This window comes from Myotis yumanensis, unplaced genomic scaffold (genome assembly GCF_028538775.1).
Source record: "Myotis yumanensis isolate MYYU_CA2020_CCGP unplaced genomic scaffold, mMyoYum1.0.hap1 SCAF_10, whole genome shotgun sequence".
Lineage (NCBI taxonomy): Eukaryota > Metazoa > Chordata > Mammalia > Chiroptera > Vespertilionidae > Myotis > Myotis yumanensis.
In genome coordinates, this window is record NW_027223761.1 from 42,813,537 (window position 1) to 42,830,258 (window position 16,722).

General features: G+C 47.9%; 1 protein-coding gene across 2 annotated transcripts in view; it reads right to left on the minus strand.

The window, feature by feature from the left end:
• The window catches only part of CLPB (ClpB family mitochondrial disaggregase), a 159,162-nt gene that overhangs the window by 23,250 nt on the left and 119,190 nt on the right, over positions 1 to 16,722 (minus strand). Inside the window, exons 7-8 of one of the 2 annotated variants that reach the window (XM_070425555.1) lie at positions 10,975 to 11,089; positions 866 to 943 (exon numbers count right to left, since the gene is read on the minus strand). In XM_070425555.1, the coding sequence (XP_070281656.1) occupies positions 866 to 943; positions 10,975 to 11,089 (193 nt within the window). The remainder of the gene's footprint in view (positions 1 to 865; positions 944 to 10,974; positions 11,090 to 16,722) is intronic. The other variant, XM_070425556.1, reaches the window with a different exon arrangement.

Sequence of the window (16,722 nt, forward strand, 5' to 3'; positions counted from 1 at the left end):
TGTCTAGATAGAAAGTCAAGTTCTATAGCAGTGATTCTCAACCTTCTGGCCCTTTAAATACAGTTCCTGATGTTGTGACCCAACCATAAAATTATTTTCGTTGCTACTTCATAATTGTAATGTTGCTACTGTTATGAATTGTAATGTAAATATCTGATATGCAGGATGGTCTTAGGCGACTCCTGTGAAAGGGTCATTCAACTGCCAAAGGGGTCACAACCCACAGGTTGAGAACCGCTGTTCTATAGTATCATGGTGAGGTGGTGGTAACCTTTTTGGACCCTATATCTGAGGGAGAGGTAAGCCCACAAAAATGCTGAGGGAAAGAGGCGGCAGTGGCAACAAAATGCATAAAATTTCCCAAGTCAATGCAAAAGGTAGTGGAGCTAGGGAGTAAGGGGTGAGAATGCCTTAGCCTAACTGGCTAGAAAAATACCCAATTCGTTTTACTGTAGCCAATTTTGCTAGGCACCTAGCACTGTATTGGTCCTCAGGGACTTTCTTTAGCTTCCTAGCAGGTTATGTCTCAGGTTATATTGAATAAGATTGATGTGCTGGGCAGTGGAGCTGGTTTAATTGTACCCAAAGGCCAGCCTCAGGGGATGCAGAGTGGTTGGAGCAGGGCTACCAGGCCCCACAGAGCCTGGCCCTCCAGGTGAATTAGGCCCCGCACCCTAACTTCCAGAGGGAGGGGCATCCTTCCAGCTATTCCTGCTGTGACAGATGACCCTCTTGTGGGCTCTGTAATTTGGAGGCAGTTGTATGGGGAGCTGGAGTTGAACTAGAGGTGGGTGGCCTGACCCTGGCCCACAGCAGCTGAGGCTCCCTCAGTTCCTCTTCCCCCTGGCTGATCTGCTCCCATTACCTATTCCAGATGATCCCAAGAAGAGGAAGACCAGAGGGTGTTCTTCGTCATACCAGCCATTCTCCTTCCTCCGGATCGCTAGGGCCAACACACAAGACAGGGGACAGGGAGGGAGGCAGATAAATCAATGACACAAAAGGCAGGATAATTATCACTAAGTATACAATATGTTTTACTGCTCTGCGCCCACTCAAAGTCCTCACTACCATTAGTGCTGCCTAATCTGATTAGCTGGCAAGGCCCCTAGAGATACCTAATCAGGTTAGCATGGATTTGGAAAGCTGCCCAGAGCAGATTTCGGATAAAGTTTTCCAGGATGAGCACTCAGCGTTGCCAGGGAAACTGAAAGGCGGGTGAATGGAGGTGAAGGGGGCTGGGGGTTGGTGAAGGAGAATTTGAGAGGAACTTTAGCTCTCAGCTGGTTACCCATCTACTTAACCACTGGTGGGAGACTCAGCCTGCCTCCAATGCAAATGGGAGAGGCAGAAGCCCACAGCAGGCCCCTGGGGATATGGGGTGTGAGCTCTGGACTCTTTCCCATTTGGGAAAACCAAGGTCTGGTCTGCTGTCTGGAAATACAGTCAAACGCACTTTCTGGAAGCCAGTTAAGTAGTGGAGCTCAGGGCATGAAAGGGTGAGCCATCTGGTTAACATCTCCACTAACCATGGCCTCCAGGGGTTTGGGGTGGGACAGAGATGGGGGAATGGAATAATCTGTACCAGGTTCCCTAGGGGCGCAGCTCTGCTAGAACCAGACCTGACCTCTCCTCTCCAGGAGGAAGTATTTAAGGGTAAGGAAGTTACATGCCCAAGTACAGAGTGGGAGAATCAGACTCAGAAGTATCCTCAAGTATAAAAGCAGGAGGCAGAACTATCAGAAGAATAACCATTATTGAACAGACTATCTACTAGGCACAGTTGGAAAAATCACCAACATTTTATTACTCAAAACCTACATAAAGAATTTCCAAGAGGAAATTCTCAGCTCCATTATTCTCAACAGGAAACTGAGGTAAGAGAGAAAGAGATCTGCCTATGTTACACAATTAGATTACTAGTTGACTAGCAGAGATGGAAGACTTGCTTCTCTCTCTAAACTGGTCCTATTGCGTCATATAGAGCTGCTTAAAGAAGCATGCATCACTTTGGGTTACAGTAATGGTTACATGGCAGTCAGAGCAGGAGGGGACAGAGTGCTATGCAATGTCAAGGTCAGTTTGCAGATGGAACAGCATGTATGGTCTGGTCCCCAGAGAGTCAGGGGGAGATTAGCAAAGGGATATATGTCAGAGGACAAGGCCCAGAAACTAAGTCAACTGAAAAAAGAGTTGATGGCTTTAGGGATGTGTCTGCCAGTTTTGAGGTGTAAAGATCCTAAATACTATACTGTGTGGTATGTATGACCCATATGGCTGGGTTTCAAAGAAGAGACTGCAGAAGCCAAGGAAGGCTTTCGGAAGAAGTGGGACTGATGATGTACCGTGGAGGCTGGGTAGGATCTGGAGAGCAAAGGTGGCCAGCATGACAGAAGTGGAGGCAGGAACACACATGAGCAGCAGTGGGTGGGGTCAGATTACAAAGGTCCCAAATACTAGGAGCTCAGGTCCATGCTATGGTCTTTCATTTTTCTTTTTTTCCTGTGGTCTTTCCCATGTCAATCTCTAATGCTGCTACTTCAAATACTTTCTAGTTCTGGCCTCAGCAGAAACAGGTGGAAACTGTGTGACTTATGGAAATCAGACTAGCCACTTTGCCTGCCTGGGAGATGCTCCCTGAAAAATTCCGAGGGGCCCGAAAAAACGCCATCCGACCTCACCCCTGGGCGGGGTCCAAGGCATCACTAAACTAACTGGCCCCGTGTTCTGTAAGGCCTGGCTCTCCAGGGACCCCAGAGCCTCACAGGTACCTGAAGGCTGAGGATGAAGGGGAGGAGTCCAAGCTTGGCTGAGAGGGAGTCCCCAAGTGTCCTGAATAAAACAAGAACCCAGGGGTGGGGCTATGTGGAGAGGTAGAGATATTATAAAATGGCAAGGCTAGACTTTTGCAAACACTAGGTGTGGATGTCTGTTGGGGTGGTGGTGAAAGGGATCATCTGAAAGGAGTCAAATTCTTCTCAAAAATGGCTGAATTGAGAATCTAGGTTGAAAAGAAGCTGAGCATAAACTGGGTTCAGGCTTCATGAGGTATGTGGAGAGGAAGATGTGTCCAGGTATGACTTAGGTGGCCTGGGGCTCCCCAGGTGTCATGCACCTGAGGTTCTGATCTGGACTTCTTTCAGGGAAGCTGTCCAGCCCACCGAGAACTGCACACTACAGGGCGATGCAGTTCTAACACACTGAGGAGAATGTGCAATTGGATTGTGCCTGCGGCCTTCTTTCCTCCTTCTTTTCTAATAATGCACCTGGGAGAAAGCTCTTTATAATGCCAGGCAGACCCCTGCACAGCTGTCACTGGTCAATTCTGCCAGACCCAGGGCATGAGTCTGGGGTGGGCTTGATCTGGGCCTCCTGTGAAACAGGAGAAATGCCAACCATTAAACAATTACAACTCTGGATATTTCTAATAATATCTGAAGAGAAAAACGGCCAAGCAGATGGTGTCCGACAGAATGAAAAATGGAAGCAGCTAGGAAGGACTGAGGAAGGTGGGCACCAGGAGGTGTGGTAGGCAGGGTGGCTGAGGACCAAGGCTGGGAGCCTGGAGGGTCCTGTCAGGGCAGGACAGAGGCTGGGACAGACAGAGACCTGAACAGGCCCATGTAGGATGCGGCCACAGGTACTGGCACTCTCACTGTGAACCAGCGAAGGCAGCATCTCACTCTGCCAACACTTCATGATGTTTAAAGAACTTCTGTAGACATAACTTCATTTGAGCCTCCTTATGAACCTATGAGGCAGGCAAGGTAGGGAACTCTATAGATGAGGAAATATGTACAAAGAAGTTACACAGGTAAATAAATGAAGACCCTGGGCTTTACCCCCAGCTCTGGCTATCTTTTGAGGAGTTGAGGGAAAGCAGTTGGCTTGCCTCAGCCATAGCATCTCATCATACCCTTGCCTTACCTGGAAAACTGTCTGGCTCGAGCAGCCATTCAACACAGGGTTTCATGAGCCTCTGTCCCCTGACCTCTGCTCTTGGGCATGAGTGATGCTAGGGTCCCCTTTATTGGCTGGTCTCATCCCTGCAAGCAGGACCACTGCCAGTGCCTCCTTGCTGGGTTCTTCCTACCAGATCACCTGCTCCTGGCCATGTCCACCACTACTGGACCCTCTTAAAACTTACCTGCAACAACTCTTTTTGATGAACTCCACCCACCCACATTGGCCACCTTACTCCTAGGGTCTGTATTCTTTGATCTGTGTTCATCTATGGCAGCGGTTCTTAACCTGTGGGTTGCAACCCCTTTGGCAGTTGAATGACCCTTTCACAGGGGTCGCCTAAGACCATCCTGCATATCAGATATTTACATTACGATTCATAACAGTAGCAACATTACAGTTATGAAGTAGCAACAAAATAATTTTATGGTTCACAACATGAGGAACTGTATTTAAAGGGCCAGAAGGTTGAGAACCACTGATCTATGGGGTGGCAGGTGGAGAAGGTAGGAGTTACAGGAACTAGTTTGGAGCCTTGACTCTGCCACTTAACTAGTTGATTGACTTTGAGTAAAACAGTCCCTGAAAGCCTCATTTTTTAAAATCTATAAAATGGGAATACAATACATACAGAGTCAACCCCACACGAAAATTAAACAAGTTAATGATTATGAAAGCATTCTGTAAATTGCAAGAAGTGGAATAAGAGTAAAAATAATGGTAGTCATAGCGCAGCAGCGGAAGTAGCCACTACAGCTTTAGTATTTTATAGATATCTCTTTCCTCCTTAGAATAAGGAGAAGCAGGTATTTTCTCCATTTTGCAGAAGAAGAGAATGGGCTCAGAGAGGGGCAGTGTAAGGGGTTTCATCAGCTGTGCCTTCGTATCCAGGGGCAGGGTGTGCTCCAATCTCACTGTGTATTCCATGGGAGCAGTACCAGCAGTCATATTTCCAAAGGGATGTTTGGGAATAGCCTAACAGTGGCATAATGCTTGAGGACTAAACAAATTAATCCTTGCTCTTTCTGGAACCACAAGAGGGAAAAAATAGGTACTTTATGCCCACTTTACAGAGAAGAGTGAGCTTGGATCTAAGAGTCTCCTATGGCTTCAAGTAGTTATTACTACCCCTGGGTGAAAAGGCTCCTGCTCTCTTCTTTTTTTTTTTTTTTTTTTAAATATATTTTATTGATTTTTTACAGAGAAGAAGGAAGAGAAATAGAGAGTTAGAAACATCGATGAGAGAGAAACATTGATCAGCTGCCCCCTGCATACCCCCTACTGGGGATGTGCCCGCAACCAAGGTACATGCCCTTGACCGGAATCGAACCTGGGACCCTTCAGTCCGCAGGCCGACGCTCTATCCACTGAGCCAAACCGGTTAGGGCTCATGCTCTCTTCTTAATCCCTCTCTGGGAGCTTATCCATTTGTTCAGAAAATAAACTCTGCGATGGGTGCTGGGGCACCTACAAAGAAACCTAAAATAAGGTCTGTGTCTTTTTTTTTTTTTGTAAATTCTCAACTGAGGATACCCCCCGCCCCGCCCCATAGATTTTTAGAGAGAGAGAAAGGAAGGGGGAGAGAGAGATATACATGGATGTGAGAGACACACATCGATTGGTTGCCTCCTGTATGTGCTCGGAACAGGGCTAAGGATCGAACTTACAACCCAGGTACATGCCCTTGACTGGGAATCAAACCCACAACCCTTCAGTGAGCAGCTGACACTCTAACCATTGAGTGTGGAGGTGGAACTATAGCATTTTCTAAAGTAGTCACTACCACCCCACAACTCAGAAATGACCTGGATAGTTCTCAATTCAGAAATAGGACTCTAAGGGAGGGCCCAGGAAGGTACAGGGCTTGGGCAGATTACATTTTGGATTAGTCAAAGAGGGAAGTGAAGCATGAGATAGGAGGGTGCACCCATTGTGTGCCAAGTGGCTGATGCTGAGATTCTGAGTTCGGGCCCAGCCTCAGCACAGAAGAGCAATTGGGATAGTAGTGCTTCCCTGAGGGAGTTTAAAGGCTTCAGAGTCAACTGCGACCAAGTGCAATAGGTACTGGGGATAGGCACCCGGAAAGAGGGAGCTACAGGGAAGCTTCCAAGTGTGCTGGCTCATCTGCTGCCCAGAGAAGGCTGTTCAGAGCAAGTTTGGGGAATAGCATGTCCACCGGAGGGGTTGAAGGTCAAGTAGAATGGGTGTTGTAATGAACTATTTCACCATAGTCACATTCCCAGTATGCTTATGAACTACTAGAGAGCAGGTGTACAGCTTCTCCTTTCTCAAAGCACGTCACAGAGATGGACAAGGGGCCATATCAAATTAATTAATTCAACAAACTGCACTAAGCATCTACTTTGAACAGGGTGCTGTGCCAGAAATTGTGAAAACAAAAACAATTCAGCCATGGTCTCTGCCTTCAGAAGTCTACAGTCTATTATTGCTCCTGAACTGAGTGGACTTTGATACGGCCTGAATTGTGATATGGCCTCTTACGTGCATCTCAAATCTGGCCTCTCTCCTTTGTTCTTAATACCACTGCTCCAGCTCAGCATTTGAACCACATAGTAGCTGCCTCACTGGCCTCTCTGCTTCCTTTTCTTCCGGTATAATCGCTTCTTCCCAGCTGGAGTGAGCTTTGTAACAAACCCCCCTGTTTAAAACCCTTGAATGGCCCTTGTTGCCCTAGCCCAGCACACAAGGCCCACCCCTGCTGTTGCCCCACTTTGCCCTGCATCCACCAGTGATGCCACCAGCCACCCTAGCCGCTTTTGCTTTCCTGCACATGCTTTGTTGATGCTGCCAGCTGTGTGGAATTCCCTTTCTTTTGGTTCTTTCCCCACCCCAGCCCTGCCTGTCTCCCACACTCTGGCTGGCTTTTACTTAGCTCGACTCAGTTCAGGAGCAATAATAGACTGTAGACTTCTGAAGGCAGAGACCATGGCTGAATTGTTTTTGTTTTCACAATTTCTGGCACAGCACCCTGTTCAAAGTAGATGCTTAGTGCAGTTTGTTGAATTAATTAATTTGATATGGCCCCTTGTCCATATCAAATGATAGAACTTGATATTTGATGAGGGAGGGAGGGGCCAACAAAACATCTAAGTTTTTATTTTAAGTGGTGCTTTTACTGAGACAGGAACACAGGAGGTGGGCAGGTTGGAGGAGGGGAGCAGAGTCTAGCGCTGAATGTGCTGAACAGACAGCTAGTTGCCTTTCTGAAGAGGATGGTGGGAAACAGAGGCTCTGGAACTCCCAGGAGGTCTGCCTGACAGGGCATCCCCACCTACCCCATGACCAGGAACAGCTCTGGATTCTGGAAGGAAAGCCTTGCTTTCAATGCCAAGCCTCTGGCTTATGGTATGTAGGTTGGCCCTGCTTTGGCTCCAGTGACCCAAGAAGACCAGAGAGGCCACAGGGGCCTGGGCTGTGGGGCTGGTGCGTTATCTCCACCATTTGTAAGGTGGTAACTGCACGCCAGCCTTGCTAGAAAAGCCCTGCAGCTGGGGATCACACTGATAAATTCACTGTATTACTTTGCACAAATCAATATCCCAGCACTTACCAGGGGTTGATGTGACCGAAATTGGTTTCAGCCAATTCGAGAGGGTAATAAATGGCCATTTATCAAATCAATTCATTCTGCGGCACTTCTCTGGCTGCCCATCCTCATGGTACCTCTGGGTGCCAGGGTCCACCCAGCTAGTCCCTAGCACACATCTGACACTAGCCTAGAGGACCCAGTGAGGCCTGGCCTAGCCTCTACATCTGCCTCCCATTCTTGTACCTCCTTCAGTCTTGAGGTCCTGAGGCACTGGCTGCTGCCTGCCTACCACAAACCCTGACCCAGAGTGTGCCTCAGGCTCCACCTGGGTGGGTAGCTGGGGCATTATCTGGCCATTATCAGTGATCCCCAGCCTCAGGGCTTCTAGCAAGGTGGGCACATAGTTACTGCCTTACAAATGGAGGTGATGGCTTACCAGCCCCAGAGCCCAGGATCCAATTGCCTCTGGCCTTTCCGGAGTCAGTAGGACCATGACAGGGTCAACTTACATACCACAGGACAAGGAGCAGGGCCTTCCTGATCTGAGGCAGACTTTAGGTGACAGAATGGAGCTTTGGATAGAAGAAAGCACTGAGGGCAGACATTCTGATAGCCCTTGGGAGGTGGGAAGCTGAATCATCTACTCTTGCTTGGGTCCACTCAAGGGGAGGCAGATGGGTGGGCAGCAGAGGTCTGTAGGACTAGGGAAAGACACCAGCCTAGGGCTGGGACTAAGGGTCAGTCCCAGCTTGAAGGAAACAGCTGTGGGCCTGACCTACAGAGCACAGTGCCCATCCCTAGATGGTCAACATCTTAAGGACAGGGACTAGGTTTTTATTCAGTGCTGCCTGGCACATTGGAAAGAGCTTTAGAATCAGGCTGTCTGGATCTGCTCCCCAGTACACAGGCGAGGAAACTGATGCTCAGAGAAGCAAAGTGACTGGCCTGAGCAACACAGCTGGTAACTTCTGACCTTGCTATTCAAGCCCAGGTTGGTTGAAGTCTTCTCATATCTCTCTCTCTCTCTCTCTCTCTCTCTCTCTCGCTATTTTTAAAAAAATATTTTTATTGATTTCAGACAGGAAGGGAAAGGGAGAGATAGAAACATCAATGAGGAGAGAGAATCACTGGTTGACTGCCTCCTGCCCGCCCCCTGCTGGGGATCTATCCTGCAACCCGGGCATGTGCTCTGACTGAGAATTGAACTTTGATCTCCTGGGTCGTAGGCTGACACTTACCCACTGAGCCACACCGGTAGTGCGAAGTCTTCCTGTCTCAATGTCCTTCTCCTTCCCGCCCAACTCTTACTTCTGGGAGCTTCCTATCTTATAGGCTTGAGAAGCAAGAGGTCAGAGGAGCAGGCAGCATGCTGGTAAAGGGCCGTGTCAGAAGCAGAGGGAAAATACTATGATGGCAGCGGCAGTTCTGGCCCAAATGCACAGGAGACTCCAGCAGGAGATGCTCTCTTAGATCTATGCCCAGGTAATCTATCTCTCCATGGGCTAATCCTTGTCTCTCCAAGCCCTGAGAGCTCCCAGCATCTCCCATCTTGCCACTTCAGACATGATGTTGGCAAAGAAGTGGGAGGTTGCCACCTCTAAGGTGGTGGCTGAGGGTAGAGGACAGCTTGGTGAGGTTTGGGCCTGAGCAGTGGGGCCTTGTATATTCAAAAACTCTTGCCCTGGCTCCTGTGCCAGCAGGAAGCCTTCTGACCTCTAGTTGTGAGGCAGCTCTGATCACTGGGACACCTTTTTTTTTTTAAAGGTAATTTTATTATTATTTTTTTTATTTTAAAATGTTTTTATTGATTTCAGAGAGAAAGGGAGAGGGGGAGAGAGAGAGAGAGAGAAAGATCAATGATGATCGCCCTAGCCAGTTTGGCTCAGTGGATAGAGCACTGGCCCACAGACTAAAGGGTCCCAGGTTTGATGCTGCTCAAGGGCACATGCCCAGGTTGTGGGCTCAATCCCCTGTAGGGGGCGAGCAGGAGGCAGCCAATCAATGATTCTCTCTCATCATTGATGCTTCTATCTTTCTCTCCCTCTCCCTTCCTCTCAAAAATCAATAAAAATGTAAAAAAAAAAAGAAACATCAATGATGAGAGAGAACCATTGATTGGCTGCCTCCTGCAGGCTCCCTACTGGGGATTGAGCCGCAACCTGGGCATGTGCCCTGACTAGGAATCGAACCTTGGACCTCTTGGTTCATGTGTTGATGCTTAACCACTGAGAAACACTGGCCAGGCAGTAGATACTTTTATCTGCTGATCAGGTCAGGCCCCTGACGAGGGGCTCATGGCAGCTACATGAGTCCCACTGGTATATGTGAGAATGATGAAGATCAGGCTGGGCTCTGTGTGTCACAGGGACAATCACCTTCACTTTTCAATTATTTCTCTAATTGGTTCCTAGCACTGAAAATGCCACCCTAGAATATCCCAGAGGAGCACCACAAGTTCAGCCTGATGTCTTCTTTCTCAGTGAGAAGAACCTGGTACTTTCTTTGGCAGTCTGCTGCCACCAAATACTTGGAGAGAAGAGGCAGCAACACATGAGTGGGACTGATCGAAACAGAGCAGGGCAGAGTTTTTTAAACTTGAGCTGAGCATCAGAATCACCAGCAGGGACTGTTAAAACATGGGTTGCTGTGCTCCATCCCCAGTTTCTGATTCCACAGGTCTGGGGTGAGGCCTGAGATCTGCATTTCTCACAAGGTCCCAAGGATGTTGATGATACTGATTTAGAGACCATGCTTTGAGAGCCTGCCTTTGGGGATGTCCCCTTTTCTAAGCTGGGCATGGGTTCCACTGCCCTTGCTGCCTTTGAGATCACCCTCAGGGAGTCATGTATCTGGGTCAGAAAACAATGGGGAGGCCACCATCTTTAGCAGGCCCTAGTCCTATATTTCTTTCCAGTGGGGTCGGCATGGGCAGGAGGGCTATTAGATTAGGGGTTATACCAGTGGGTAGTCTGGCTCCCAGGGGTCAAAGTATGGGATATAAGACTTCCGAGGTGAAGAAGAAAGCACTCAAGACTTGTTCAGGATGTTTTATCTAAAACTGAGGCAGTGGCAAAAGACAAAAGTTCTGGTTCTGGCTCAGCTGCTACATTACTAGTGATGGACAAGCTCTCATTCCTCTCTAGGTCTGTTTCCTCACCTGAAAAGTGGGGGCATGGGGAACAGTGGACCAGATGAAGGTCAGAGTTAAATTGTAAACACAGGAAAAGCAGCCTTGAGCAATTATTTAAGTGCTCTGTGTCTCAGCTTCCCAATCTGTAAAATGGGGACTTAATGGTACCAACCTCACAGGAAGGGAGGATTAAATGACAGAACACATGCAAAGAGCTTACTACAATGCCTGGCACATAGAAAGTATGTAAAAAAGTGTTAAGTTATAATATGCAATATGGTTATGGTGACATCAGGATATACACTTCATTGCTAGCATCTTCCATACTCACCTGCACCCACTGTGGCAATGGCACTCTCCTGGCCAATGATGTGCTCCTTCAGCCGCTGCTCCAGTGGAAATCGGCGCCGCTCCTCAGCTTCACGCTTCCGCTGCTTCTCCTGGTACTGTGGGGAGAGAGCACGGTGCTCAGGAGTCCGGGCCCAGCAGCATCCTAGTTTTATTCTATCCCTGACCTAGGGGATAAAACACAGGCCTGGCTCCCCAGGGGTCAGGATTCACAGCTCTGGCTCATGACCCCTGGAGGCCCAGTCTTCCCTCAGTCCTCTCGTTCTACCCCTCACCCCATCTCCTTACCTCAGGTGGCCACTGCCCAGAGTACTGGCTAACTCTGCTAGTAAAATAAGTACTACTACTAAATTAACCCTTGACTCTGAAGTCTGGGTTTGAATGCCAGATTTATCACTGACAAAATATGCTTATCACCTGGAGCAAGTTACTTCACCTCAGTTTAATGAGGGATTAAACATGATGATATATATAATGTGCCTAGCATCATGGCCAGCATGTAGTAAGTGCTCAGCAAATATTCTTTCCACTTATTCTCTTGAAAACCTTTTTGGTTTTCAAACCAGAGCTATGAACACCCTCCACTTCAATGATACTGCATTTCAATGAAACACAATTATTCAGCAATTGCTATGTGCTGGGCCCCATGATGGAAAGGTGGGGCGGGGAGAAGGAAGAGAACTGTGCTCTGCCCCCTGGGAGGTTCTAGTGATGCTGAATATTTGGCATGTGCTGGCCCGGGGCGTGGTCCATTTCAGTAAAGGCAGAAGCTCCTGAGCTTGGTCACATGCGAGGAAGAAGAGGAGAGCAAGGCCTTGTCCTCAAGGAGCTCAGAGTCGGGCCGGGGAGGTGAGGCCGGGTCTGTGCACAAATATTGCTCAGGCAGAACCATCCAATTTCCTCACAGTTCTAAAGCATGCATGCCCATTCTTAGCCCTGTGCCTATCACTACCACCTCCCCCACCACCACCCCCAAAAAACAAAAAAAACTCCAACTACTTGAAAACAAGTTTGTTGTACGAGCCTGTATTCTAAAATCAGTGATGAGCTCCCTGAGGGCAGGCACTATTTTTCACTCACTATTTCTAGCACAAGTCCTGGCATAGTAGAGGCACCTAGTGAATGACTGCAAAAATGAATTTGATGACAACATAAAGAGGAACTAACAGCTAGACTGGGTGGTGTAGGAGTACAGAAAAAGAAGTGAAGGATACACAAAGTGTGGGGGCTTCCTGGGAGATGGGAAGCTTGCAGAAGCTGGAGTAATGGGCTAGGTGGAAGTTGTGGGACTCTCTGGAGACCAGCGGGGAAGGGTGAGTGCATGGGTACCATGAGAAAGCACTTATGGAGGCTGGGGGATAGGGGAAGAAAGCAGGTCTTAGAGAATTCAGGAGGCTCTCTTTCCCTCAGACCTCTAAACATGGACAGATTTCTAGAACGCATGCTGCCAAGGTAAGGCCCTGTCACAAAAGTTGTGGTTGCAGATTGCTCTTGCGGGCAGAGTGGATGAAAAATACCTGCTGCTTGGGCAGTGTTTTCCTGTTACGGTAGTGACCTTGACAGAAGTTAAAAAAAATAAATAGCAAACAATCCAATTTTGGTTGTTGCTATCAGTCTGTAACTGAAAGCTCCCATCAGTCCTGGGGTTTCATGTGGAGCAATAATTCGGCGCCGATCCCAGTGGAGCGACGCTTGCCGGTTGGAATCCAGAGTGTCACTGTGCAGCTCCCTCAGGCGCCACATACATCACCTGGCTCTGACGACTCCAGTCATATATCTGCCTCCTCCTCCTCCCTGCCCACCCAGTCCCTCTCAGCACGCGGTCCACTAGGCTAGAAGGCTCTGATGGTGAGAAATACACAGGCCGGCTGGTACAGCTCCAGCTAGTGCACTGGTCGGCTTACAGTCAGCCAGGCAGACCATGGAAGGAGCTCGAAGCGGTGGAAACTGGCCTCCACTGGTTTGTTGGGTCTGTTTCCTCACTTCTCCTCAGTGATGGGTATCCCCACCTCTAGGCCTTTTGCTCACTCTGCTCCCTCACCACAGAAGTCTCTCCACTCACACCCACCTCCAAGTGCCTTGGTGATCTCAGCTTCAATACTGTATTGTCTAAGAACCCTCTTGTAAGGCTTCCTGCCTGCCGCAGGCCCTGTGGAGCACTTATTTGACTGCCTGTTTCTCTCTTTTCTAATCCATAAAGTTCTTAGTGACAAAGACTAAGTTGTATTCTTCTCTATAGCTCCAGCACTTAGCACAGGGCCGGGCTCACAGAAAGAGTCAATACATGTTGCCAACTGAATGAGATAACAACCATTTGTGGACTAGCTTCTGTACGCCAGGCACTGTACTCGGCGTTTTATACACAGCATCATATTTTTGTTTCCTCTATTTTATTCTTTAAAAAATTTATCTTTATTGTTGAAAGTATTACAGATATGCCTTTTCCCCCCATTGATCTCTGCCACCCCACACCCGCCCCTCCCAGGCCTTCACCACACTATTGTCTGTGTCCATGGGGTATGCATACATACACATATAAGTTCCTCAGTTAATCTCTCCCTCCCCACCCCACCCTCACCTTCCCTCTGAGATTTGTCAGCCTGTTCCATGCTTCTATGTCTCTGGATCAATTTTGTTTATTAGTTTATTTTGTTCATTAGATTCCATATGAGTGAGATCATGTGATACTTATCTTTCTCTGACTGGTTTATTTTGTTTAGTATAATACTCTTCAGGTCCCTCTATGCTGTCTCAAAGGGTAAGAGATCCTTCTTTTTTACAGCTGCATAGTATTCACTGGTGTAAATAGCACAGCTTTTTTTAATCCACTCATCTACTGATGGGCACTTGGGCTGAGATTTACAATCTTAGCTATTGTAAATTGTGCTGCTATGAACATAGGGGTGCATATATTCATTCTTCTTTTTTTAAAAAAGTATTTTTTTTATTGATTTCAGAGAGGAAGGGAGAGGGAGAGAGAGATAGAAACATCAATGATGAGAGAGAATCATTGATCAATTGACTCCTGCACACTCCCTATTGGGGATTGAGCATGCAACCCAGGCATGTGCCCTGACCGGAATCGAACCTGGGACCCTTCAGTCTGCAGGTCAACACTCTATCCACTGAGCCAAACTAGCCAGGGCTCTTCTTCTTTTTTTTTGTTAATCCTCGCCTGGGGATAGTTTTCCATTGATTTTAGAGAGTGGAAGGGGGAGGGAGGGAGGGAGGCACTAGGAAGAGGCACTAGGAGGGAGAGAGAAAGAGAAACATCAGTGTGAGAGAGACACATTGGTTGCCTCCTACATGCACCCTTGCACCCTGACTGGGGATCGAGCCTGCAACTGAGGTAAGTGCCCTTGACAGGAATTGAACCTGGGACCTTTCAGCGGGCCGATGCTCTATCCACTGAGCCAAATTGGCTAGGGCCATATATTCTTTCTAATTGGTCATAGCATCATATTTAATTCTTACAGTTGTCCCCATCTGAAGTTTGGCTCCTCTTTTGGCTCACAGTGGCGCAAAGAAACTTTGTTCCAGACAGACCTGAATTCAAACCTCACCTCACCTACCTACTAGCTAGCTGACCATGGGGCAGTTAATTTACCTCCTTGAATTTTATTTTCCTCATTTCTAACATGGGGCTGGTACTCATATCTAACTTGCAGGATCCTTGGGGATGTTGGTGGAGATTAAGTGAGATAGTGTATACAAAGCACCTGGCAGAGTCTGGCACACAGTGAATGTGTATGTGGAAGTGGTATGTAAGAGCCTCAAGGGGAGGAGAGCACAGTAGCTGGCCCTTGGAAGGCCTTTGATAAATGTTACTTCTCCTTCACTGCATTTTGATAACTAATTATGTAACCCAGTGCCATTTATTTATTTATTTATTTGAACTCTTTATTTACCAAAATTCTTTAAAATAATGTAATCTGTGTGGAGCTCCATACATAAAGAGAAGAGTTGCTCTGGCTCAAGTAGAAGCCAGGAGCTAAGTCCACTTGGATGCCCCCACTGCCCTGGAAGTGGCCCCTGACTCCTTCCCCTAGGAACCCAGCAGGGCACAGTCCCAACACCAACAGGGGTCCGAGGACACCTACTATGGCTCATCTCTGCCTATCAGTTTTCGTTACGTGGTACAGAATTCCTCCATTGATCTGTGGGGCCTCATAGAACATATCTTTTTCCTTTGCTACATGCCAAGCCTAACATGACTTTGTCACCACTTTGTTGATTTGGGTACAATGTTCATGGCCTCCTTGTCTTCTCCAGGGAAACATTTCTACTTCCTGTAACTCTTCTTCAGAGTCATGATTTTAGGCTATCTTAGAATTCCTGTTATTTTCTTGGGCAAGGAGAAAGGGTCCTTAACTTCTATGGGGGTCAGGGTGGGGAAAAGTTACACTGTGATTTGAGTGGTTTCTCAGGAGCTTTCCAGATAGTTCTGGGAAAGAGTTAACTTACAGCGTAAATCTAAGCATGTCCCGATTCTCCACCAGCCTGGTGGAGATATATGAACTCCTAAATATCTATTCAGAAAAACTTTTGAAAATGCAGAATTTTGGATAAAAATGTAAGGATACTGAGATTAAACCAGATAGGTTACAGATTCATTCTCTTTTCCTAATGCTTAGCACAGGCTTTGTATAAAAAAATGTACTGAATGAATGACTTTTTAACTATATGAGCCCAGGCTTGTGAAAAGCTAGCCAGTGGAAGAACCTAGAAAAGGAAAATACTTGGTCTGCATATACTCTTCTTGGGAAAGAGGAGAGAGGAGAATGGGAGAAGGCACTTGGGAAGGGTTCCATAAATAGGGACTACTATTGTTCTTGGCTTTTTGAGGAAACGGGGAGGAAGGCTACAGGGACTAAGGTCAAGGCCATGCTTTGATAGGGCTCCACAAGAGAAGATAAGTAGGTGACCCAGCCTACAGAAGCAGAGGGTACCGGGCTGAGAGGCACTAGGAAGAAGCCACCCAGGAGCACAGGAGTGGGGGAGTGATCATCTTCTTAATAAAAGCCATATGCAATTAGCTTCAGAAGCTCTCACCTGGAGCCAGCAGCAACCAGCTCCCTATGCTGCATCTTGGCTGGATGTTTGCTGCCACTGGTTTCCATCACTCTTGATTTAACATGGCACCCCTCCTGGCTGTGAGTGCATTTACAGGAAAGGGCTGGGAGGCCGAGGCAAAGCCTAGTTGGGCTCGCTCAGAGGTGGGGAGTGTTATAGGGAGAGGGGGTATGTCAGGCACCATTACTGTTGGACATCCCTCAGAGAAAAGGTCTGATAATGAACCTGGCAGTGTGTTCACTGAGAGGGTAGCTGGGGTGGGGGTGGCAGGCATAATGAGACTCTGGGCAAGAATGGGATAGGTATGGTGGAGGGAAGAGGAGAGAGGCCAAGCTGCAGTTTGCCGCTCATGGGAGTTCAGGGCCACAGAACACTGGCTGCTCACAGACTCAGATATGCCCTATCCTCCTGGCTCTTTGACTCCAACACCAGCACACATCATAGTTATGCCCTGAAGCTGGGGATCACAGAGAGCTGCGTGGGGAGGTCAACAAAAGGGACCAAGGGGCAACAGATGAGACTAGGGAGGGGGATGATGTAAAGAACCCTGAGTGGGAGGAATGATGACAAGGGGAGCTCAGGGGATCCAACAAAGGAGCCTAAGGGATGCACAGCAGATGAAAGGAGACGGGAATGAAAGTTTCTTGAACTGGCTCAT